Source organism: Chelonia mydas, chromosome 15, assembly GCF_015237465.2.
Source record: "Chelonia mydas isolate rCheMyd1 chromosome 15, rCheMyd1.pri.v2, whole genome shotgun sequence".
In the NCBI taxonomy this organism is placed as follows: domain Eukaryota; kingdom Metazoa; phylum Chordata; order Testudines; family Cheloniidae; genus Chelonia; species Chelonia mydas.
Genome location: NC_057856.1, coordinates 15,494,896 through 15,520,876, shown reverse-complemented (window position 1 = coordinate 15,520,876; position 25,981 = coordinate 15,494,896). Strand labels below are relative to the sequence as shown.

Here is a 25,981-nt window from a genome sequence, read left to right as displayed (position 1 = left end):
TTTAGAGATAGGTATTAAGCGGTCCTTTAAGCTCCTTTGCGAAATTTGAAATTAAATACTGTAGTTTTGCATTCAGAAAGAAATTGACTAATGCTAAACTCTACAGTTAACATTAATCTACCCTGTTTAGATTTAAAAAGTAAAAGGAATTGTTGTTGTGAGAAAGTGTTTTCATAATAAATTCTTTTTTTATCCATTCCTTATATAAAGCTGTTGGGAAAGGACAGGGAAGAGACGAACAGATAGCAGCAGAGAAAAGTTAGTAAATTCATATTTAGAGAAGCAAGTTTAAAGTTCACCTTTAGATATTTATATTTGTTTCCAGATTAATGCAAAAACTTTCAATACTATTTCATAAATATATCTGGAGCATAAATTTTCAAAGGTGCCAAGCACTCTCAGTTCATTAGCTTCAAGAAGAGCAACAGGTGCTCAGCACCTGTGAAACAGGATTAATTGTGTAACTATAGAGCAAAAATAAAACGGACTAAAGATAAAAACATTAGCAGTCTAGTATTAACTAGAAACTTTTAATATAGTATATTTAGTATTAGCACCATTCACTTCTCCAGAGCAACAGAGCACCACCAAAGCTGATGTTTTTATTGCAAATATGAAAGTATAAAAACAAAAATATTCTAGAACTGGAGCATTGGTTATTTGATACAGTTCTGCTTCTTCCTCTCTTTGAAACAGATATCTAGGCATACCACGTGGAAATACTAATAGGCTTATCAATAACTCTGAAAACAGAGCCATTGAAGAGTACTAGCTTCTAAAAAATCTCAGGCTTGAGGCTCCAGTTAGTCCAATTACATATACATATTACATAACCACAGGAACATACATCTCACATAATTTTACATTTCTTCCAGAGGATACAAAATCAAAAAAATTATAATTCAGCATATCTGAATCATCTATTGATGTGTGCAATTATTGCAGCTCCTCCTTCCACCATCCTCCACACAGGTTACTGAAAGCCAACAGTATATAAACTGGATTTTTTAATCCCAGTGAAAAATGTATACTGAATATTTACTAGCACTTGCTGGAGAAGTAAACACTAGAAGCATGAGAGCACTTAAAATTCAGACTACGTTCAAGCCCCATACTTTTTTAACAGAAGTGATTATATTTTTTGAATTTCTAAAATGAAAGTTTTCAGAGTAGCAGACGTGTTAGTCTGTATTCACAAAAAGAAAAGGAGTACTTGTGGCACCTTAGAGACTAACAAATTTATTTGAGCATCAGCTTTCGTGAGCTACAGCTCACTTCATCGGATGCATTCCAAAATGAAAGTGTATTTGAGGAGAAAAAAAGTTCGCTTTTAATCACACAATCATGAAGTATGTAAGATTTTCTGCCCTGCAGCAGTAATGTTTTCAATACTGAGCCAGCACAAACATGAATGCACATTCCATAGGCCCTCCTGAGCATATCTATTAATTCAAACATTTGTCTTTGTGCAATTTTGCATTACTACAAATACAAATTACCATGCACTACTTGAAGTAATACAATAAGTATTTACATTTTAATAAGATAAGGGCCAAAGATTTATTTTAACTCTTATCCTACACGGAGCCCAACCAGGGCCAAGGTTTCTCACTGCACTGGTACCTCTACCCAACAGAAGATTGCTAGTCTTTGGGTATTCAGCAGTCTACCCATCTTCTGCTATCTCAGGGTGAAACAGGAACTTTGGCTGCAATGATGGCAGCAAAGGAAAGCTGTAGCACACAGAGCTTCAAAGTAACTGCAAAGCAGATCTGGTCCCTTCCGTGGTAGTCTAATCTGGCCCCGCTTGTCCCATACAACTTTCAACCTCAAAAGTCAGGAACATGCCCAAAAGAAAAGCCCTCCTCCCCAGACAGGCAGCCTATCCTATAAAGAAGTACCAGAAGCTGAGAAAAGTGATCAAGAACAGAGTATCCTCTGATTTGGGGAGGGAGGGGAGAAACAAGTATTCACACTTAGCTCCTGGTTTAACCCTGATTCAGTTACCCTCCTGAATTCTGACCTGGAGTTTAAGAGAGAGTGACCAGGCCCTTCTCACCCCTCTTCCAAGCTCCAAAACTACTGTGATTTTAGGCAGGTAGTGGGGCTTACTACTCCCCCAGCAGGGTTTGTCAGGCATCCCCCATAACTGCACCAGGTGTCACAGTCAGACTGAGTTGGAAGAGACCTGCCTCTTGAGGCATTAGGGTAGTTGGTCTCAACTGTCAAATTCTGGGCATGCCTCTCTGCTTTCCCCAGAGAACTCAGATCTGAAAGCTGGGGCAGTCTTTTGCCATAAGGCATCCAATGGTTCTACAAAATTAAGAGGAAGAAGGAATATATGACTCAGTAGAAGATTCTTCCCGTTCCTCCAGAGTAGTCAGGGTCTTTGCCAAAAAGACAACTTAGGCACCTTTGCGGAAAAGGTGTCTTCTACCCTGGATTTGTCTGGACAAAACAGTACTAGCTGACAACGGGTAGGTAGGTGACAAGCCATAACTAATGTTCACTGTGCAAGATATGGTTGTTTTACCGTTACCTTGCCCCTCACCTGTCCTCCTCTCCATTTCTTTCATCCACTTATGGCATCCAGTTGTCACCTATTGTAAGACACTTGCCAGTGGTGAATGTGAAGCTTTCCCTGCAAATGTGGAGCATAGGAGTTACCATGCTGGATCAGACCAGTGGCCTATGTATTCCAGTACCTTATCTCCAACAGTGACCAGTATCAGCTGCTTCAGAGGAAGAAACTCTGCAGCAGGCAGTAATGTGATAATCTGCCCCCAGGGAGAGTTATTGCCAATAATTAGAGATTGGGTTACTCCCCAAAGTTTGAGGGCTTATAGCCCTTCCAAATCTCTCTTTTTAATATTTACTCTTACAACAGCAATAGCTAGTTATCTATAAAAATGTCTAATCCTTTAAAAAAAATTCCCGCTAAACTCTTGCCTCAATGATTTCTTGAAGCAAGGAATTCCAGTCTGACTGTTGCATTATGTGCAACAGTATTTCCTTTTATCAGTTTTGAATTTACCACTTTCTAATTTCACTGATGTCCACCTGTTCCTATACTGGGAGAAAGAATAAACAGAAGTTCCCAGATAAATCTTCTCTATATCATTCATTATTTTGTATCCTTTTATCATGTCCCCTCTTATTTGTCTCCTCAAGAACAGTACCAATATTTTACTCTCTTCACATGAGTTTTCCCAATACCCCTAATTCTTCTTGTTGTTCATCTCTAAACCCCCTTAATTTCTGATGCACCCTTTTTGAGACGGGATGACCAGAACTGCACACAGTATTCCAGGTGATTTTATTCTTAGTCCCATTCCTTATACATTCTACCATTTTGTTCATTTTATTGATTACTGATGCATGATTCCTGTTTCTCCCCCTCCCGCCCCCGAGTTGATGCACATAATTCAGAACCCACTAAGGTGAGCAGTTCAAATAGTTTCCCCACAATGGGTATTACTCTGAATTTCTCAACTTTGAATTTCATCTGCCGTTATGTTGACCATTCACCTAGCTCTGTTAGATCCTTCTGAAGTTCCACAGTATTCTCCCAGTCTGGACTAACCTAAATAATCTGAGAATTTTGCCACCTCATTGGTCTTCCCTTTTTCCAGATCATTAAACAGCAGTTCTAGTGTAGAAACTTCTGACACCCTTCTGATGACATTTTCTCATGATAGAATTGACCAATTATCCTTACTCTGTTTTCCATCTTTTAGGCAGTTTCTGATTCATTATTGTATATTGTCTTTCACACCATGTCTACTTAGTTGCTTTACCCTCTTGTGAGGGATTTTATTAAAACCCTTTTGAAAGTCCATATAAATTGGGTCAGTAAGTTGTCTTTTATACACTATTTTATTGTCCTGTTCAAAAAAGTCTAAGAATTCTAGATTCAGGAGGCAGGGTTTTCCTTTACAGAAGCTGTGCTTGTTAGGCTCCATCAGAGCTGGCTCTTCTAGCTGTTAGAATTCTATTTATGATTATTATTTTAACCAATTTATCCACTACAGAAAAAAGCTTACTGGTCTAATTCCTCAGATTGCCCCTAGCACTTTTTAAAAATAGAAGTGCAATACTGGCTACCATCTGACATAGCAGCTCATTTGAATGAGAAGTCATTTTTACTAGTAGCTCAAGCATTTACTTCTTAAATTCCTTCTTAACATTGGGTGTCTGGGACCAGGTGACTCGTTGCTTTCAGTTCATTTGTTCCAGAAACTCCTTTTTTGACATCTCAATCTCTGAACGTGCCTTATCACTGCTACCAGAAAAGAGTTATATCACCTCACCATTCTGTTATGAAGACTGATGCAAAGAAATCAGCTAGCTTCTCTAGAACGTTTGTCTCTTTCTTAGTTGATCTCCTTTCTCCAGGAGACATATCAAATTCTCATGCAAACTTCCAGCACCATACATAAATAATTTGTTTCTATACCTTTAGCTATTTGCTATTAAAATTCCTTCTTACTTTTTGTCTGCTGTAGCTTATACTCCTTTTAACTGATTTCATTAGGTTTTCCATTTTCTGAAGGATACCTAGCTTTAACCTCCTGAACCTTTCTATTTAGCCATACTGATTTACTTATTGCCCTTTTTGTTTAGAGGTTTATATGCCTTCTGACACTATTACTGCTTCCTTAGAGTAGTACCTATGCCAAACTTAAGGATTTCAACTTCTTTACATTTGATTTTAGGGCCTTTTGTCTAGTTTCCTCTTTTTAAAGACCCCGTTATGAAGTTAAACATAACAATACTATATTTCATCCCTCAGTGAAAGCCGATCAGTTTCTGCAGAAATTAAGCTTCCATTAAAAAAAAAAGAAATTAAGTTTCTCACCATTACGGTTGTAAAGACAACCTTCCAAATGTGAAATGCAGTGCTGACTTCCTGAGTCTGCGGAAAGATTGCTCCAGTGCCTCTGCTGCTTTTCTTAGATCGGCCAAGTAGCAGAAAAGTGATATCAAGTCACTGGTCAGTTTCACAACTATGATTCCATACCCATGGAAAAGCTGCAAGCAGAATCAAGGGCAGGCACTGGAGTTACTTGGAGGATGCCCACACACAAAAAGGGTTAGAGTAGTAGAGCTCTTCACCTCTTGCACAATCCCCATCATCTTTTCTATCTACCTTCAGCTAACAGGCACAGTTCTTCAGCTGATATGTCTACTAAATTTTCAAGCCCAACTGTAACATCTCCTTGGGGTAGCACACACATTTTGGAGCGTCCAAAAGATAAAGGGGACAAGATTAATTTGTATATTCTATTTTATTTAGATCTCATAACTGAATTGTGCTATTTAAAATCCAAGAAAGTCTTACTACAGCAATTTTTAAAACTTAATTCTTTAATTACACAATCTTTTTACATTTATGTGTAAAAATATTCACAGCAATTCCATACAAAATGACATTACAGCACAAGTATATGTGTTCTGCGAATAATGAAAAAGTTCCATTCAGTAATTTAATTTACGAGAGTACTTGGGCTTTCCCCTCACCCCATTATCATTATCTCAGAGTAAGAGGCTAGACATCACTGAATGCAGCCTAAGAATGAGTCTGCCGTATCTACACTGACAGGAAAGAAAACTGTGTATTACTGAATTAGCTGTGAAATAACTGCCACTAATCTTCCACCTGCAAAAATCAAGAATGCCTACAGTATTTAAAATGTATCTCTCAGTATTCGTCTTTGGCAGAAAACTTATTTCCTTTTACTATATATTTCACTGTTTCAAAGCAGTCAGATATGCAGAGACATTCAAAATACAATATTTAAGAAATGTTTTACTGTGTCTTGTGGTACATTTAGGGCTGTTAAATTCCAGAGAAAACTGGGCATGCTGATTTGCAGTACTGAATCTACTTCATGGCACTTAATTCAGGATACTACATCATTATCTGCCATAAAGGGAGCTACTTGCCCTCCAACTAAGGAGGAGGCAAGGTGCTGCAATGACAGCTGCTAATTTAGAGAAAAGGGAAAACTGGGAGATGAACTAATTACATATTGTACATTGCATATCTAATTGCAAGTTGCCAGTACTTAAAATATACCCACAAAAAAACCTCAGATGAATTACTTTACCATGCAACAGAGATTCTAACTCAATTCTATTTACTTTACCAGCAACAAAGTATTTTTCAATATTTTGTGAAAAATATCAAAATAAGTAGACTGAATTTAACAAATTCCAGAAAAAAACATTATTTCTATATGATTTTGGTACAACTGAACAACTGAGTCTAAAAACTTGAATACGTTTTTTATTTGTTTCCAAATGAACAAGAAGATAATCTTAAACTATCATGGAAAATTCTAAAACTTGACTATCTGAAATCTGCTAAAAGAAAATTCTATTAATGTCCTATTACAAGCTATACCTACAAACACAAATAATTTTATCTATCACTGAAGTGCAGCAAGCTCTGAGGAAGAGCCCAGCAACTGTTTTATGACAGTGCCTCTGGATCAGTATGAACAGCATAGTAGAGGACTACAATCATCTATTGCACAAAACCACTCATGCTCTTATTCTTTAGGAACCTCCTCTCTCCGCATAAGCCTCACAGGCCACCATTATTAACCAGCAACTTGAGACAGAAATAAGAGGACACTGGAATGTTGTAGACAGATGTACGAACATGGAATATGAATAGCTGAAACAGAACATTCTTATGGCAGAGCCGCAAGGAACAAGATGTCTTGCTTCTCCATTACTGCATCCACAAAATCTTGACAAGAGAAACTATTCCATGTGATTAGTCTGATTAACTCCAGTTGTCTTCACCAGGTCCAAGTTGAAACTATCTCACAGCAAGGGGCTTTCAATATATCTCAGAAACAAGAACAATTTGTTTAAGGACAGTCTCTCCACACCTGGGAAGCTATGTCAAAGGAAAGAGAAACAAAAACAAACCACTTTCCATCCCTTACTATCATCCAATTTTGAAACTGTGGAGACACTAAAGTCCACCCAAACATCTGACTTAGAGCTATAGTCTGTTAGGCCAGAGAAAGCCAGTGAAGAATGTTTGAATTTATTATTGGGAGGGATAATTATGGCCTCCCTAGGGGAGATAAAGTTTCCAGTGAATAAACATGCTTTCATTTTGGCATGTACTCAAAGAACTATTCTTTGTTATTAGTGTTCTTGCCAATTATCACCAAAGATCTGACCTATTCTTTCTGGAAGTGGTCACTGAGAAACTGATGGCCGACCAAATCAAACAGATCTTAATCTTCCAAACGTTTGGATCCCAGACAGACTTTAGATCTGGCCACAGCAGAGAAACAGCATCAGTTTTAGTGGCAATTAACGGGCTTCTTTACACATACTACTAGATCTTTCAGCTGCTTTTTATGGATGGGATTTTCAAAAGGGCCTAAGTGATACAGAAACACAAGTCATGCTGACTTACAATGAGACTTACCCACCTATGTCACTTAGACACTTCTAAAAAAAAAATCATACCCTATATTTAGGCTTGGAAGGATTACATTTTTATTGGTAAACGTTGATTTCACTGTACAGAAACAAACTGATGAAAAAAATATTTCCATCGATAACAGAAATTTACATATTGACGAAGTAAGAAAAATGCTGCTTGAGGACTTAAAGAGTTTGAATTAAGGATACTTTGTATATTTTGACATGTGATTTACCAGTGTGTGCTTTAATGGTTATAAAGCTTTAAATTTTTTGAATCTTGGTGTCTACTGTCATTAATTAGCTGATTTCCCATAATTTCCTGCAACTGTAAACATTTGAATTGATATAAAGAAACAAACATTGATATCAACCACTGAAATTACAAAAGAACACCCTCCAAAAAACAACAAAAAAAACAACAAAAAACAAATTATGCCACGCCTGCCTTTATTGTTGAACATGACGAACACTGACGACCACGGGACAAAAGACAGAACAGCTTTAAAAGTTGTTCCATTCATTCCTTACAGAAAAATCCCAGCGACTGCCGAGCGGAAAACTGGCCTTCTGCCTGAAGGCTGTAAGTTATGATGTACCTCAAGAATCAATCTTGAAACCTCCTTTCTTCAATACTTATATATAACTAGGGATTGAGAGATGTAAGAGGATCAATATGCTGATAGCTCAGCGCTATATCTTCTTTTCATCTCAACCACACTAAGTGGTTCCCTTTCTCTTTGGATGTCGGAGATAGAAACCTGGATGAAAGACGGTTGGTTTATGCTCACCTTGGTTAACAGAAGTGAGGCTGAGCAGAAGAGGAAGAATTCTGAGAACTTGAGGTCCACGACTATTCTCTTAAATATGGCCCTACCTCAGGAGTGGGCAAACTTTTTGGCTCGAGGGCCACATCTGGGTATGGAAATTGTATGGCAGGCCATGAATGCTCACAAAATTGATGGTTGGAGTGCAGGAGTGTGTGAGGGCTCCAACTCGGGGTGTGGGTTCTGGGGTGGGGCTGGGGATGAGGAGTTGGGGGTGCAGGAGGGTGCTTCCGGGAGCTGTGCAGAGTGGGACAAGACCCTGACCCCGCTCCCTGGCTGGAGCGCCAGAGCAGGGAAAACCCTAGACCCTGCTTCCCAGCAGGAACTCGAGGGCCAGATTAAAACGTCTGGAGGGGCAGATGCAGCCCCGAGGCCGTAGTCTGCCCACCTCTGCTCTACCTACTACTGAGAGTAGTTGTATATTAGGGAGAGATTCCTGGCTGCTACTAGACTGTAAACAGATGCAGTGACTAAGGCCTGGTCTACACTACCAGTGTATGTCGAATTTGGCAGCGTTAAATCGAATTAATCCTGCACCCGTCCACACAACGAAGCCATTTTTGTTGACATAAAAGGGCTCTAAAAATCTATTTCTATACTTCTCCCCGATGAGGGGATTAGCACTGAAAACGACATCGCCATTTCGAATTAGAGTTAGTGTGGATGCAATTCGATGGTATTGGCTTTCGGGAGCTATCCCACAGTGCACCATTGTGACCGCTCTGGACAGCGCTCTGAACTCAGATGCACTGGCTAGGTGTACAGAAAAAGCCCTGGGAACTTTTGAATCTCATTTCCTGTTTAGTCAGGCAAGCTCATCAGCACAGGTGACCATGCAGTCTCAGAATTGCAAAAGAGCTCCAGCACGGACCGAATGGGAGGTACTGGATCTCATCGCTGTATGGGGAGACGAATCCATGCTATCAGAACTCCGTTCCAAAAGACGAAATGCCAAAACATTTCAAAAAAAACCTCCAAGGCCATGATGGACAGAGGCTACAGCAGGGACGCAACACAGTGCCGCGTGAAACTTAAAGAGCTCAGACAAGCGTACCAGAAAACCAAAGAATCAAACAGACGCTCCGGGACAGAGTCCCAGACACGCCGCTTCGACGCTGAGCTGCATGCAATTCTAGGGTACTCTCCACCATGCCTGAGGATTTTGTGGACAGGGAAGATGAGAAGGAGAAGGAAGAGCTTGAGGAGAGCACACAGCACACCCAACAGCCAGGATCTTTTTATCACTCTGACTGAGATACCCTCCCAACCCAACCAAGCCGGAGAAGGGACCTCTGGTGAGTGTACCTTTTTAAATACAATACATGTTTTAAAAGCAAGCATTTTTTAATGATTAATTTGCCCTGAGGACTTGGGATGCATTCGTGGCCAGTACAGCTACTGGAAAAGTCTGTTAATGTGTCTGGGGATGGAGCGGAAATCCTCCAGGGACATCTCCATGAAGCTCTCCTGAAGGTACTCTAAGGGCTGGTCTACACTATGAGTTTAGGTCGAATTTAGCAGCGTTATTTCGATTTAACCCTGCACCTGTCCACACAACGAAGCCCTTTTTTGAGACTTAAAGACTCTTAAAATCGATTTCTTTACTCCACCCTCGACGAGGGAATTAGCACTGAATCCTCCAGGGACATCTCCATAAAGTTCTCCTGGATGTACTCCCAAAGCCTTTGCAAAAGGTTTCTGGGGAGGGCAGCCTTATTCCGTCCTCCATGGTAGGACACTTTACCATGCCAGGCCAGCAGCACGTAGTCGGGAATTATTGCAGAACAAAGCATTGCATCGTATGGTCCCGGTGTTCGCTGGCATTCAAAAAACATCCATTCTTTATCTCTCTGTGTTATCCTCAGGAGAGTGATATCATTCATGGTCACCTGGTTGAAATAGGGTGGTTTTAGTAAGTGGACATTCAGAGGTGGCCGTTCCTGCTGGGCTGTTTGCCTGTGGCTGAACAGAAATCTTCCCTGCTGTTAGCCACGTGGCGGGGGGAAGGGTGAAGCCATCATCCCAGAGAATTGTGTGTGTGTTGGGGGGGGTTAGTTGGGTTTCTGCTGCACGTGAACCCGGAAACTGCAGCCCCTCCTTTTAAACTGCCAACCCATTTTTAATGGCCAACCCAATGGCTACTTTGTATGGGAAACGAGGGCGCTGCTGTTTGAAACCATTCCCACATGTTATGAAGGTTAAAGAAGCCAAAAGACTGTGGCTTACCATGGCTGCCTGCAGGTCGAATTCTGTTGCCCGGCCCTGCGTGAGTGATCCCTCACACCAAACCGGCATACCCTCAATAAGAGGCAAAATGCGACCTTGTAATGAAAGCACATGTGCTATGTAATGTTAACAGCAAGGTTTACTGTGAAAGAGCGTACCCATTGTTCTATAAAATGTGTCTTTTTAACTACCACTCTCCCTTTTTTTCCCCTCCACCAGCTGCATATGTTTCTCCTTCCCAGAGGCTAGCAAAGATTAGAAGGCGAAAAAAATGTACTCGTGATGAAATGTTCTCTGACCTCATGCTGTCCTCCCACACTGACAGAGCAAAATACGTGGAGGCAGACAATCTCAGAGTGCAGGAAAACACAATATGACCGCAAGGAGAGGTGGCGGGCTGAAGATGGTAGATGGCGTCAGCTTGCGGAAAGAAGGCCGGAGTCAATGCTCAGGCTGCTGGAGGATCAAACTCATATACTCCAGCATATGGTTGAGCTGCAGGAAAGGCAGCAGGAGCACAGACCTCCACTATAGCCCCTGTGTAACCAACTGCCCTCCTCCCCAAGTTCCATGGCCTCCACGCCCAGACGCCCAAGAATGTGGGGGGGGGGGAGGCCCCCCTCCGGCCATCCAGCAACTCCACCCCAGAGGATTGCCCAAGCAACAGAAAGCTGGCATTCAATAAGTTTGAAAGTGCTGTGTGGCCTTGTCGTTCCCTGCTCCACCACCCCACCCAGTGCTTCCCTCCTCCTCCACCACCCGTCCCGGGCTACCTTGGCAGTTATCTCCCTATCTGTGTGATTAATAAATAAAAAATGCATGAACGTGAAGCAACAATGACTTTATTGCCTCTGCAAGCGGTGATCGAAGGGGGGGGGAACGGAGGGTGCTTAGCTTACAGGAAAGTAGAGTGAACCGGGGGGGGGGGGAGGGGGAGGGTGTCCATCAAGGAGAAACAAACACACCGTAGCCTTGCCATTCCTGCAACTGGTTTTCAAAGCTTCTCTGATGCGCACCGCACCCTCCTGTACTCTTCTAATCGCCCTGGTGTCTGGCTGTGTGTAATCAGCGGCCAGGTGATTTACCTCAACCTCCCAGCCCGCCATAAACGTCTCCCCCTTACTCTCACAGAGATTGTGGAGCACACAGCAAGCAGCAATAACAATGGGAATATTGGTTTCGCTGAGGTCTAACCGAGTCAGTAAACTGCGCTAGCGACCCTTTAAATGTCCAAATGCACATTCTACCACCATTCTGCACTTGCTCAGCCTGTAGTTGAACAGCTCCTTACTGCTGTCCAGGGTGCCTGTGTTCGGCTTCATGAGCCAGGGCATTAAGGGGTAGGCTGGGTCCCCAAGGATAACTATAGGCATTTCAACATCTGCAACAGTTATTTTCTGGTCTAGGAAGTAACTCCCTTCCTGCAGCCGTTTAAACGGACCAGAGTTCCTGAAGATGCGCGCATCATGAACCTTTCCCGGCCATCCCACGTTGATGCTGGTGAAATGTCCCTTGTGATCCACCAGTGCTTGCAGCATCATTGAAAAGTACCCCTTGCGGTTTATGTACTGGCTGCCCTGGTGGTCCAGTCCCAAGATAGGGATATGCGTTCCGTCTATAGCCCCACCACAGTTAGGGAATCTCATTGCAGCAAAGCCCTCTACTATGACGTGCACATTTCCCAGAGTCACTACTTTTGATAGCAGCAGCTCAATGATTGCGTTGGCTACTTGCATCACAGCAACCCCCACAGTAGATTTGCCCACTCCAAATTGATCACAGACTGACCAGTAGCTGTCTGGCATTGCAAGCTTCCAGAGGGCTATCGCCACTTGCTTGTGAACTGTGAGGGCTGCTCTCATCTTGGTATTCTTGCGCTTCACGGCAGGGGAAAGCAAGTCATAAATTTCCATGAAAGTGCCCTTACGCATGTGAAAGTTTTGGAGCCACTGGAAATCATCCAAAATCCGCAACACGATGCGGTCCCACCAGTCTGTGCTTGTTTCCCAGGCCCAGAATTGGCGTTCCACGGCGTGAGCCTGCTGCAGTAACACCATGATCTCCAAACTGCCGGGGACCGCGGTTTTAGAGAAATCTGTGTCCATGTCCTCATCACTCTTGTCACCGTGCTGCCATCGCCTCCTTGCCTGGTTTTTCAGGTTCTGGTTCTGCATAAACTGGTAATTTTGGTAATTAAATATTCATGGTAAATAGGCCCAATGGCCTGTGATGGGTTTTAGATGGGGTAAGATCCAAGTTACCTGGGAAAGAATTTTCTGTAGTATCTGGCTGATGAATCTTGCCCATATGCTCAGGGTTTAGCTGATCGCCATATTTGGGGTCGGGAAGGAATTTTCCTCCAGGGCAGATTGGAAGAGGCCCTGGAGGTTTTTCGCCTTCCTCTGTAGCATGGGGCACGGGTCACTTGCTGGAGGATTCTCTGCTCCTTGAGGTCTTTAAACTACAATTTGAGGACTTCAATAGCACAGATATAGGTGTGAGGTTTTTTTGTAGGAGTGGTGGGTGAAATTCTGTGGCCTGCGTTGTGCAGGAGGTCAGACTAGATGATCATAATGGTCCCTTCTGACCTAAATATCTATGAATCTATGAAAACTGCACGAGGTGTTTACAATGGTCATAACTGCTGCGGCGAGCTGAACGGGTTCCATGCTTGCCGTGCTATGGCATCTTCTCGGGCAATCCAGGGAAAAGGGCGCAAAATGATTGTCTGCCATTGCTTTCACGGAGGGAGGGTTGACTGACGACATTTACCCATAACCACCCGCAACAAATTTTTGGCCCCATCAGGCATTGGGAGCTCAGCCCAGAATTCCAATGGGCAGCGGGGACTGCGGGAACTGTGGGATAGCTACCCACAGTGCACCCCTTGGAATGTCGATGCTTGTACTGTGGACGCACACCGCCGAATTACTGTGCTTAGTGTGGACGCATGCACTCTACTTTATACAATCTGTTCCCAAAAATCAACTTCTGTAAAATTGGAGTAATTTTGTGGTGTAGACAACACCTAAAACATACTAAATATCAGCCAAACCCCCCAAAACATGCTCTACTGTCAGATGTTGTATTCACACATTCTTTCACACCCATTATCTCTAGGCCAGAATACTGCAATGAACCCAGGGATAATCTTGACTATAACTCAGAAGCTTCAGCTAACATAGCACATTACCATCTACAATAACATCTACATACCTTAACCTTTCCTATATCTAGCCACACTAACTTTGACTACACCACTTTAGTTGTAAGTTTCACCTTTATCAAACAAGATCTGGAGGCAGGTAATTCTCAACAGAAAGCCCTTGAGCCTGGGATTCAGTCCAGGAAAAATACACCTGAGCCTGAACTTGACCTCATTTAGAACACAGTGATAGATATACGCACCTAATTTTTCCAGCAGGTGTAGTTTCTGGACTCTCCTCCCATTTGACCTACTGGCTAGGTTTTTCCGCAAACACCAAGCTTACTGTAGATTATATGGGAATGCAAGGTTGCATGTCTTACAAAGTATTTTGGGAAATTTTTGGTTTTATAAATCTAAAACTCAAGCTGTGACCAGAAACTATAATGATATTTCAGAAATAGCAAATACTAATACCCAAACTACACAACTGCTAGGTTTTAACAAAGCTACATACATGTTGGGGTTCTGTCTTTGCAATACAACCTGCACCAGCAAACACCTTCAGTTTTAGTTATACCACCACCACCAATATCCATTACGTACATATGTTAAAGCTGCTGTATAACTTGATAAGCAAAAAGCCAAAATGCCTGCAAACTGGACCATGACATTTTAAAAAAAGTCAAGTATATAATGAGAAAGTTACTTGTCAATATTGTAAGTTATTAACAAAAAAAACTTGCACTGAAATTGATTTTTAAAATAACCAGAAAATAAATATCCCAGAAGAACTGAAGAAATCAAAAAGCATTTGATTCAACAGCTTTGGCTTCCTGTGATACTGGAGAAACAGAAATGACAGCATGTCTTTGCTTAAGAAAAGGCAGGAACTGGGAGCAAGCGTGTGTGAGCCACATCTTGCAAAGTGCTCTTTCTTGGCTGACCCATAAGGCAGCTCATTGATTATTAAAACAAAAAAAACCCACTACACAAGGCCCACTTGGCCAAAGGTAATTAGTGCATTGCCAGCTATAAGAGGAAGACACGGGTAATAACGGTACGGGATAACAAATACAACAAGGGCCACAGTGGAAGGGTAAAAATGTTTCCTGGGTCTTTCCAATGTAAAAGTCTCAATTTCTCATTCAAAATAAACTTCAGAAGAAAAGGGTGTGTGAAATATAGCCAACAAGTTCCATATCTGTTACCTAGGTTTTGTTTGACTATCAGTTACTCTCTATGAGGTGAGGGTGGGGGAGTGGAATCTGGTCTATTTAGATGGCAACCTCTTTGGAAGTGGGTGTACTTTTCACTCTGTAGTTATATAGTACTGAGAGCAATGAAACACCAATACTGATTGGGGCCTCTAGTCACTCCCATAAAACAAATAATAAACTTCCATTTTTGACAAATAAAACAATAGAATAGTACTACTCACTGGTGGCTTTCATATAAATTCTAAGTTGAAATTGCCTTGGACTGTAACAGCCATCTACTACATTTCAGGTATAGTTCAAGTTTAAGTTGATGTGAGTAAAGTTTTATACTCTAACAAAAACCTTGTTTCTCCATTTTCTTTAACTGGGTAGCTTAGAAGGAACAATGCTGCTGTAAATAAAACTATAACTATTTACTAGCATACTCTTTTTAGATGTTTGTTATTTTAAATACCCTCCATTCAAATATCTGTTTGATATAAAGACACCTTTCAATGCCAATATTCAATAACAAGTATTTTCTAATTAAAGATAGCAACATCCAACTTTAATGCCAACCTGCAAGATGTAGTGACAAAGAATTTTATGAAAATAATCAATGAATTCTAGTTCCAACAAAGCACAGTTGAAGAATCCGAGACTGCGGACCAGTATACAAGTGTCGTTATGTGCTAAGTTGATAAGACACTATTTTCGAATTTACATTAAAATTATACTCCTACTCAAATAAGTAGGAGGTATGAATTCTTTCTATACAAGCTTCACTTCCTCATCTTGAAAAAAGGTACAATGGTCTACAGCACCAGGGTAGCCTGTGGCCCTCATGGGCAAGTGTATTAAGAAAATGTATATTTGATTATGAAACAAGAACATATTCCCTGAGCTGCACTCCTGACTTTTAAACTCAAGAGCTTGACCTGTTCTCTTACTGTGGACAGGTGGAAAGGGATGCTACTTTCCACCATCTCTCCTGCAGCATTAGGAGGCAGCACTGATGTGGATAGAGTGCGCTGATGTGAATAAAGATAGCTACTGTCCCTTCCCTGCTACACCGGCCTCAGCAGCTCCCCACTGTCCATCTGCTACAACACAGGGGACAGAGGAAAGTAGTTCTGGTAGCAACTTTGCCTGCTTCCCTACGAGGCTGTGGGAACTCCAGGGACAACAGAATTTGCCCTCATATTTCTAGAATGGCACATACTTGTAAATGTTATACTCTACTGCTCTTGCAATGATCTGTAAGAACAGAGTACCCACTTCAGTTTTCTTGTTTGATTTGTTTTTTGCAGTTTCATATCTAAAAGGTTCAAAATCAAAGATAATATTGCCCACGAATATGTTGTTCAAATTACCAAAGTGCAACAATTAACTAAAATTCTATATAATAAATTCTCAGGACTGTAACTCTCAAACAACCTTGAGTAAAGTAATCGTACATACTTATGATTGTTACCATTAATTAGTTCAACATACATGGAACTGTTTTATGTCCATTTTTCCTCGTTGCCATACATGCCCTTCATCTTAAACAAAAAACAATCCCAGTTAATAGTCCTTTTAAATTTTAGTAAAGGGACACTGTCAATTTAAGTCACACTTCTGTCTGACTCTTTTTACCTAAGTTTACTATAAATGAAAGTTTTACTGAAAATCTTTCCTAGTTTATTTAAATTATTGTCAAATGTACAATCTGTTTCACTGTTACCCACACAGGCCCTGATCCTGCAAGCATCTAGACACTCTGGTGAAGACAGATCATTGTAATGTATCTTTTTTAAATTTTTGAATATGAACTACACATTATCCACTTTGTCAATGGGAACTGACAAGATAATCGTTTAACTGAATGTTTAAAATTCTTCTTTTTTTTATGTTTGGAAAGGACTGATTAGTGGCAATGCGTGTAGGGTTTTGTGTTTTGTTTTTTGGAAGCCCTCTACATCCCATCAAAATTTACCCCAACGTCGGTGTGCATGAAGTATTGCCACAACTACAAATATTTTATGTCAGTTAAAATATAAATGTTTGTAATTGAGAATAAAGGATAAATATTTAAAAGAATGTTCAGATCTCATATCTGTTGGTTCTAAAAGCTTGGGAACAGCATGTTGTGATTGCAACTGCTATACATACCTTTGAGTCGCTGACACCATATAGTCTAAGTACCGTATAAACTGTTGGAACAACTATTAAGTTAAATGTTTAAAACATATATTCTAGTTGAGAAGTAATGATTATCAACAATCTCAGTTTAGAACAAAAGTTTCCTATTAATCCCATTAGAATTGACCCACTGGGAAATTTTATGAGAAGAATTGTCATACATTTCATTTAAAATATCCATCCTCTTTCTTGAAGAAGTTGATTCATAAAAGGATTTCAGATTTAAGATTTCTATTAGAAGTATTTTCTCTAAAAATATGAAAATGGATAGATACTAGTATATTTTTCCTATTAGGATGGTGTGAAGCTTTAAGTCAACTTAGGCTCTGTCTACACTAGCACTTTTGTGCTTTTGTCTCCCACCTGACATAGCCACCGCCGTTCATTGGAGGTGATTTAATTACGCTGGCAGGAGAGCTCTCTCCCACTGGCACAGAGTGGCTACACAGAAGACCTTACAACAGCGCAGCTGCAGCGGTACAGCTGTGCCACTGTAAGGTCCGTAGTATAGACATAGCTTTAGACATAAGACAGTATCTGTAGACAGATGATGTCCATTCTGTTGAGCCAGAGGGTCAAAGTAATCTCAAAACAGTCCAGGGGCCACAATCAATTGTTTAGGATACATCTTCTGTCCTACGTGCTACGTAGGTGGCACAAAGGGAACAGAAAACTCCTTCAAGTTTTCCTGCTGAGTATTCCTTCAGCACAGAGGAATATACCCAGAAGAAGGAGAGAAAACCCCAGGGGGCCACAATGTGGGAGCGGTGGGAGTGTTTCTCGTTATCTCCAAGTAGTTTATAGTCAGCCCCTTAGGGACCACAGCCAGCAGGCAAAAGTGAGGCAGCCCCTAGTCCCCTTTAACCTGTGCCAGGATCAGGGCAGAGAATCAGGGAGCTGTAACTGGTGACTAGTTTTCAGCTTTCTTCCACTCTTGACTTCCCTGGTTGACTGTTGGGGAGGAGAACCATCCTTTGGTAAACATTTCCCCTATGCTTAGGCTGAGCCAGTCAAGCTCCAGTCCTGTTCTCCGATAGCACAATCTGAATGTGAATCAAACAGGCACAAGGACGGAATCTAGCCCTTGGAGACAACTGAGACAGAATGTGTTATGCTGGCAAAAATATAACCTTTGAAAATTACAGAGTTTAAATTTAGGGGCATAAGGTTAAGACACAGGTTCCTCTAAAATTACCCTTCAAATCAATATATAATTTATCCTCCTTTACTCTCCAAAATATTGAAAAAGCACACCTATAAAATATTACTTGACATACAGCTCTAATAACTCTGTTTTTACTCTAAATCCTGACCTGGCTATGGATGACTGAGTTAAAGGAAAGCATTTAACTATTATCTCTAGAGTTTTTCATACTAGAGAAAATTTGAATGTGAGAACATTTATACAAGCAGCTTACTTGACCAGTATTTTCCTTTCTTTCCTTAACTATTGTTTCAGCTTTGTATTGATTAAGGCTTCGCTCCTGAACATACTCAGTTCTCTCTGCTTAACCCAGCTGTGAAGCCATAGTCCTCTGTTTACAATATCGCTGTCTTGTCATGGAAGGTTAAAGTGGCTGTTGCTTCAATTTAATTTCGCTAAAAGACTAACGTGGGCCATGAGAGCGTGCTTGTTTAATTGAACTCACAGCTTGGATAATTTACAAATATAATAAGAGAGGTTATGAAAAACACACCAGGTAGCTTTCAAAACTCTCCAGTCTTTTACATTTCTGCATTATGAAGCCATGGCACTATATACTGATAAATATGATCTCTCAAATGTTATATATTAACTTAGTCTAGAGTCGCAAGACTTTAGTACCATAGCTTTACTAATTTTATCTCACTGAAAAAATTATAAATCTACTTCTGAAGCTTTCAAAAAAAAATCTGACGACATCTTCTCCCCACCCCGATGAAAATGCCTCCATAGTGTAAGAATTGCACACACAGCTTTGCAAGCAAGGCAAAGCATGAAACATCAAGTGTCAATCTGCATCATGAATATACTCCAGTTGCTTGAAAGTAATCTTATGTAATCATAGTAGTTTGTGTTCCTACAGGTTAACAAACATTAGTTGCTATGACATCTCACTAGGACACATGCACTCCAACACTTTCCTTATTAAATATGCAATACAAATTTATAATGTTTGTTTCATGTCCCTTCACACTTGAGACTGTATTGAACAACAGCAATTAAGAAATTAATACCCGATATAGTGAATGCTTTAACTTCTTAACTCCATAGGGGGAATACAGCAGCTCAACAAACCATAGTGCATTTGGAACAGTAGGGTCTAACATTTTTATTTTAGTCCAAAAACACTTGTCATTAATTGTATATAAAATATATTAATGTGTTGAGTTTTTAAGATAAAAAGGCTATCTTATACAGACATTGTTTTAGGTGAAATGGAAAACTTAAGGTTTTATCTCAAGTCACTAACCAGACATCCAGTCGAGGGAGGAAAATAGTGATATGCTCCCTAGTCCTGCCCACAAACCACACCCCATTCACCTGTGAAGCCAAAATAGGATGTTATTACCAGTAGACTGTGTACTCTTCGTAACATTTCTCGCAGCCTTTGATCAGTAGTGAAATAGATAAGTTTGAAGCTAAATTAAATTTCACCATTGTTAGCATACCACTTCGATAACTGGGGCAGTATACATTTAGAAGTACTTAGAAAGCCTCAAATAGTACATCTTCAACCTCAGACAAATGTCAATGTGTTGGTTTACATTCAGAGTCTATCTACACCAAGGTATTTGTACCTGTGCAGCTACACTGCTCCAAACCCCTCAAAGTAGATGTTCTGAACAGGTGTAAAACTAGGGGCTTGCACTCGTAAAGCTTATGCTGGTTTTTGAGGTAAACTGCACTAACAAAGGCCTCGTATTAAAATCTGTACAGTGCATCCACCTTGGCGATTTACACCAGCGTAGCTGCACTGGTACAAATATATATACACAAATATAAACAGGACCTCAGATCACATTTTGAAAGTTATCACCACAACTAAAAGGCCTAATGTCACAATCCAGTAAAAGCACTTAAGCATACGATTAACTCCTTGGCGAATCCAGGCCTAAATGAAAGCTTAAATTCTGGAATACAAGGTGACTGCCTCTCATGGAGCCACCAAAAGTCAGCATAATTCAACCCCTGAATTAAAGGTTATAGCTGTAAAAAATTTTTTTGAATATATAACTAAAAAAGTGATAAATCAAATTTATTTCAAAACATACCCGGTCTTTTAAAAATGAAATGTCATAGAAAGACAAAGTGCATTCCAAAGGAAAATCAGCATAGGGTTTGAAGGAAATTTATTAATCCTGTTTCATTTGCAGACTTGAAATCAATTCAGGAGGTAAATTTCTTTAATCCACTTTACAGATGGAAAGACAGACAAATGGGATAAATGATTTAAGCAAGGTCACAGAGCAAGGCAGAGATACTCTTGTATCCTAGCCACTAGACCATCCTACCACCCACATACATGCATCAGCTCAACCCAAACTCACTACACTACTAGGAGATAAACACCTTAACTTGCTCAAATACATCTGTGCATTTCGCATCATTCTTATAGCCCCTTTAAGACAGACGATATCAAATAGCTGAGCGCACACATTCACTTTGCATACATGTTTGTGTTTTAATGTGTTTCACTGGAAGTCTCTGATACAAAACAGTTTCAACTATAACGAAGAAAAATGTCACCAATCTATGAGGTTTACTAGGCTAGACAAAGTGACTTGCCATTACTGGAGGGGAGGGGTGGCAAATCACAACCAAAGAAGAGAGACTTGGGGGTAATAATTCCTACACACAGAGTCTCTCTTTTTGTTTACCCAGTGTGGTCTTGGGGCATACAAGGTGAGCCCTAGTGCTCATAATCAGTCAGTCATAGTCATGATTTTGGTTACCTTTTCCATTTTAAAAACACACCACCAAGAAGGGGGTGGGGGGAGAGAGTTAAACCAACCTAAGAGACAGTAAACGGAAAAAAAAAAAAATTAAGCCTTGAAGCAGGATTGGAGAAGGAAGGGGCAGCGACTGGGGCTAGGAGTCAGAGAAGAGGGCAGGGGAAGCAAGCGGGGGTACGAGGCAGCAGCGGGCAGGGAAGAGGAGCAGGATGCAGAGATGCTTAAGCCCCGGCCCCCTGCGGGAGGGCCAGGAGGCTGGGGCCGCGGGCTGTTCCCTAGCCCCCGGGAGAGGCTGCGGGCCAGGCTCGGCGGGCGGGCGGGGCAGGGCGCTGCCCCGGCTCGGATCGGCTCGGCTCCCCGGCCGGTACTCACCAGACCATGCCATAGGCCCCCTCCCCGATGTAGGAGAGGTTGACGTAGCGGGGCCCCACATCGAACACCTGGCCCCGCACCATCTCCGGACCCCCGGCGTTGGCCGAGCCGGCCGCAGCCCCAGCCCCCGGTACCGCCGCCATGTTCTGCGTGCCGGGAACCGCTATGGAAGGGGGATGTGGTCGCCTCCGGTGCCCGCGCGGCCGCTGCGCTCCAGAGGGACCCGCTGCCGCCCGCTCCCAGGCCCGCTCGCCGCTGCTGTGAGGAGACAGAGGCTGAGGGGGGCGCGCGCGCACAGACGGGAGGAGGAGGGGGCGGAGGACTCGCGCACACAGCAGGAGGAGGAGCGAGGAAACCAGGCGCGAGAAGGACAGGAGGGGCGGGGCTAAGGGGACTGCGGTAACTTCAGAGCCGCAGCGCCACAGAGGGGCGGGGCCGGGTAGGTCACGTGGCCTGCGTGCCTGCTGAGCGGGGAAAGCGCTGCTGCAGAGCCCCATTCGGCGTCCGGTGACGGAAGCCAGCCTGCCAATGGGCCGGTGCCTGCGCTGCTCTGGGGCGCCACCTGCCGCGCGCCTTGTCAGTGCCCCTGGGCTGCGTCTCCAGAGCGGGGCGACCCCGCACACTGGGGCCTTGAATTCTTCTGAGGCAAATTGGGGTCCGCTGTCAGTGAGTACAGTGGCCGGATGCCTGTGCCTCTCACACAGGGGGCCTTCCGTTGGCCAATCCCTGACATGCTTCTTGTATCAGGCGGGGTTAGGGCATTGACTGCCCCACAATGTGAATAGTAATTCCCTGTACTCGCCTACTGCTTTTCCCTGAAGGTGGATAAGTCTGCTCCGCCCGTGTCCCCTAGTTGGGTGGGGAGCTCTTGCAGTAACCGAATTTCTTTGGGCGGGTGGTTATCGCCTGACCGCTAGACGTCCCACCCTTCTGTCAAGGAGCAGAGCTGCGTATCAATTCTTGGCCAGTAAAGACTCTTGAGCCTGTCTGAGATAGCTGTCAGGGCCCAGGTGTGAAGCATGTGTCTTTACGTGACATCCTTACGGAAGGAGGTGGGAACAACAGCTCTCTGTCTTCGAAATATGATTCCAACCTGTATAATCAGCTCATCTTTAATTTGAAAATATGGTTCTGCACCTAGTGATACTTGGCTTTTGTCTTCTGGCCACCCTGCTAGTATTGTTCTCTTGACTGCTTATAGTTAGGTGTCCTTTTCTTGAGCGTCTTTGATCCCATCAGCTTCGCTGTTGAAACGGAGAGATAGTGCAGCACGTTCATGGATTCAGTGTCCTGATCCCCTTCCCCCAACCCCCGATGCTGGCTCTATATGCCCTGCTCATGGTGTCAACTAACACCAGTCGTCATTCCCGGACAATGTCCGATGTCTGCCTGGTAGTGTTGGAGACACATCAGCATGCACTGCCATCTCTTTGGAGCACTAAGAAGGGGCTTTGTCATGATTGTATCTAGGGGTTTGTGGTCTGAGTGCACGATTAGTGGATGACCATAGGAGTACTGATGGAATTGCTCCGCTCCAAATACCACAGCCAGCTGTTCTTTTTCTATTTGGGCATACCTCTATTCAGTTTCTGACAGCACTCTGCTGGTATAAGGAACTGGTTGCTTCTGAAAAAGAGCTACACCCAATCCTCTCTCTGATGCATCACATTGGAGCGTCAGTGTCTCTCCTGGCTGGAAGTGCTTCATGTGTCTCAGTGTATCAAATGCTTGCTCTTGAGGAACCGTCCAGTCCCACCCAACATCCTGCCTTGTGAGCTGACTTAAGGGGTCTGCTCTGAAGCCAGGTGTGGACAGAACATTTATCGTTCTTAAGAAGCGCTATAAGCACTGGAGCTAGCATGTCTCTTGCAGCCTTAATCTTATTGGGATCTGCTCTCAGTCCTTCTGCTGTGAGCTGAGGTCCAATTAATGTCACCTCACGTTATTTGAGGTACATTTTTTCTTGGTTTAGTTCTTTGTTCTTGTCCCTGCATTGCTGTAGAAAAGCTTGTAGTTTTCTGTCACATCTTCACTTGGGTGAATCTTCTCTTGAACACCTCTTGTACTGGGCTTATCTCCATCAGCACACTCAGCCATCTGTAGTGACCAAATGGTGTTACAAAGGATGTTAGCATGCTGGATTCTTTATGCAAAACCCATTTCTCACATCACAGACTGAAAAGTTCTGGCAAGATGTCAACAATTGTGGGCAGTGGATAGTGGTTTCTTTTCAATGACTGGTTCAGTGGCTTTGGGTCTATGCAGATGCATAATTTGCCTGAGGGCTTCTTTACCACTACCATGCTGCTTATGCAGGCTGTACTGGCCTCTACAGGTGCTACAATACCCCTACTCTGCAGATTTTTGAGCCCCTTCCATATTTGATTATGTAGTCCCATTGTAATTGTCCTTTGTGGTAAGCACACAGGTTCCCCTGGAGGGGGGGTCTACTTTCAGGAAAAGCATTCCTTTGAGGTACCTGTAGCCTTATAAAGATTTCCATATGCATTTAAAATTGTCTCTATTATCCATGGGACTCTGCTTTTTGCTTCCTGTACTGCAGGTATAAAATTCTGACACTGTACCCTAATCAGATCTATGCCTTATACAGTAAGCACCTTAGACCCTAAGACTATCCACCACCACAAACTGCAGTTGGTACTATCTGTTATTTTTTGGCTAGTTACTATGAGGTCACATTTTCCTATGGGCTGTATTATGCTCTCATTCTACATTTTTAGATTGTGCCTGCTGTTTGTAATGGGTGTTTTTGAGTCCAATTCAACCCAAGGAATCACAGTAGGCCCTGCTATCCAGTTGAGATTGCACAGGGCATTTTCCTGTTAACATTATTGCATGCATGGAGGTTGGTATTTTCACGTGTTGCTTTTCTGTCCCAACAGCCTGAACCTAGTATTCTCTCGGACTTAAGGAGAGAATCATGATGTCATTGCTGCTGTCTGATGTCCCATCCCCCTCTTGTAGAAGTCTGACTGAATCTTTCTGAGACTTTCCCCGGCTCTTGCACGCACTGCTAAAATGATTCAACTTGCCACATTCCTTACAATGCTGTGCTAGTGCAGGGCACTTCTCCTCTGCCTGCTCATGCTGTTTTCCATACTTAATGCATCTCACCATGGTCTGGAACCCATGCCATCTGCTCTCCTTTGCTGCTGTCTCACTGCATGCCTTTCTGGGGCTGTTGTGCCTCCTAGAGCTTTCATCCTTTCTCTTGAGACTGGTGTCTTGTGACAGATGTCTAAGCATCTGTCTAACGTGAGATCATCTTCTCGGAGCAGCCGCTCCTACAGATTGTGTTCCCAATGCTGCAGACTATTCTGTCCCAAATTAGGAAGCCTGTCAACTCCCCTAAAATTGTATGTTGTAGCCAGTGTGCATAAGGCAATAGCAGAGGGGTCTAGCCCATCTCCTTCAGATTGGTCTCTAGGAAAAGCCTGTGTCATGTTACAGTTTCATTCTGCTTTGGGAAGCAATAACTCCCCAGGGCTCCTAGGACTGCTGTGAGGCTTGAGGCAATGGTACACTTCCGAGTAGTGCATATCTGTCTGCATTGTTCCCCAGTAAGGTAGGATAATAGTTTTACTTTACTGCTGTCATCAGCCTCCTGCATGGCCAGGTCCATCCACCAGCTCTACCACTGGGGTACCCGTGTGTCTGCAAAATCCAGGTTTCCGGGGAACTTCAGATCAAGTTCCATGGCTCATGCAGCCAGCTGCGGCACTTCAGAGAACTCACCGCTCCAGTGCTGCCACCATATTTCATTTGCAAAGAGTGAAGCTGAATGCAGAGTAAGCTGAACACATGGAACTTGATTAAACCCTGTGCACTGCTCTGTCCATGTGGCTGAGTTGCTTCCAGGCCAACTCCATCAATGTACCATGGTGTCCTATTATTAACAGTCCCTCCAGGGGACATGGGCCTTCTGACTTCAGTTCCGGAATACATCTTCCCTATTCTACGTACAAACACTAAAAACAAATAATTGATACCCAGACCCGCTCCCCGCCCCTGTGTCCCTTCAGCCAGTGCTTGCCAGCACATGGGTGAGTTGGGGTCTCATCTTTATCGGAGACTCAGCTGGTTATATAGTCTTTGAAAAATAGCGCTTCTGACCCACTTTGCCTGGCTTCCTATTGGTATTCCTGCCCTGCCTATTGCTGTCTCTCTCCTCTCCACCTCAAGGGACTCCCTGCTTCTACCACTGCACTTCTTCGATAATTCTGTCTCTCTCCCACCACTGCCTATATTGTCTTGCCATTGCATATACCAAGTCCAACCCTTCTCCTGTCACCAATTGCCCCAAACCAACTTTCATTCCGACTAGCCCGTATCAGCTCCCCCAAACCAACTGTTATTCTCAGTGGCCACTCTCTCTCAACTGCTGTGGAACCTTTGGATTCTAACATGCCAGGCCTCCTCATCTTAAAGCAAAACATTCAGCTCCCTGTTTGAATAGCAGTCAAGAGGAAAAGAATATCCCTGTTGCAACTGTACATACTCTGCTACCCCAGCACTTCCATGGATCGCCTTCCATGCCAGAATGCACAGCAGGTGTCCCGGTTTCAGATGCAATACAATCCTCCAGTCAGTTTAGTACAGTGAGAAATGTTGTGTGTGAC

At 42.7% G+C, this 25,981-nt stretch overlaps 1 protein-coding gene and 1 long non-coding RNA gene across 6 annotated transcripts in view; one reads left to right on the top strand and one right to left on the bottom strand.

Annotated features, from left to right (window-relative positions):
• Positions 1–21,722, bottom strand: part of MAPK1 (mitogen-activated protein kinase 1) — a 50,128-nt gene extending 28,406 nt beyond the window's left edge. Inside the window, exon 1 of one of the 5 annotated variants that reach the window (XM_037878510.2) lies at positions 21,342–21,722. In XM_037878510.2, coding sequence (XP_037734438.1) covers positions 21,342–21,484 — 143 coding nt within the window. In that variant the 5' untranslated portion in view covers positions 21,485–21,722. Of the gene's footprint in view, positions 1–1,417; positions 1,427–19,486; positions 19,553–20,969; positions 21,024–21,341 lie in introns of those variants that run through there. The other 4 variants (XM_043529306.1, XM_043529308.1, XM_043529309.1 and 1 more) reach the window with 4 other exon arrangements.
• The window catches only part of LOC122463028, a 99,246-nt gene that overhangs the window by 49,815 nt on the left and 23,450 nt on the right, over positions 1–25,981 (top strand). The window lies entirely within an intron of this gene.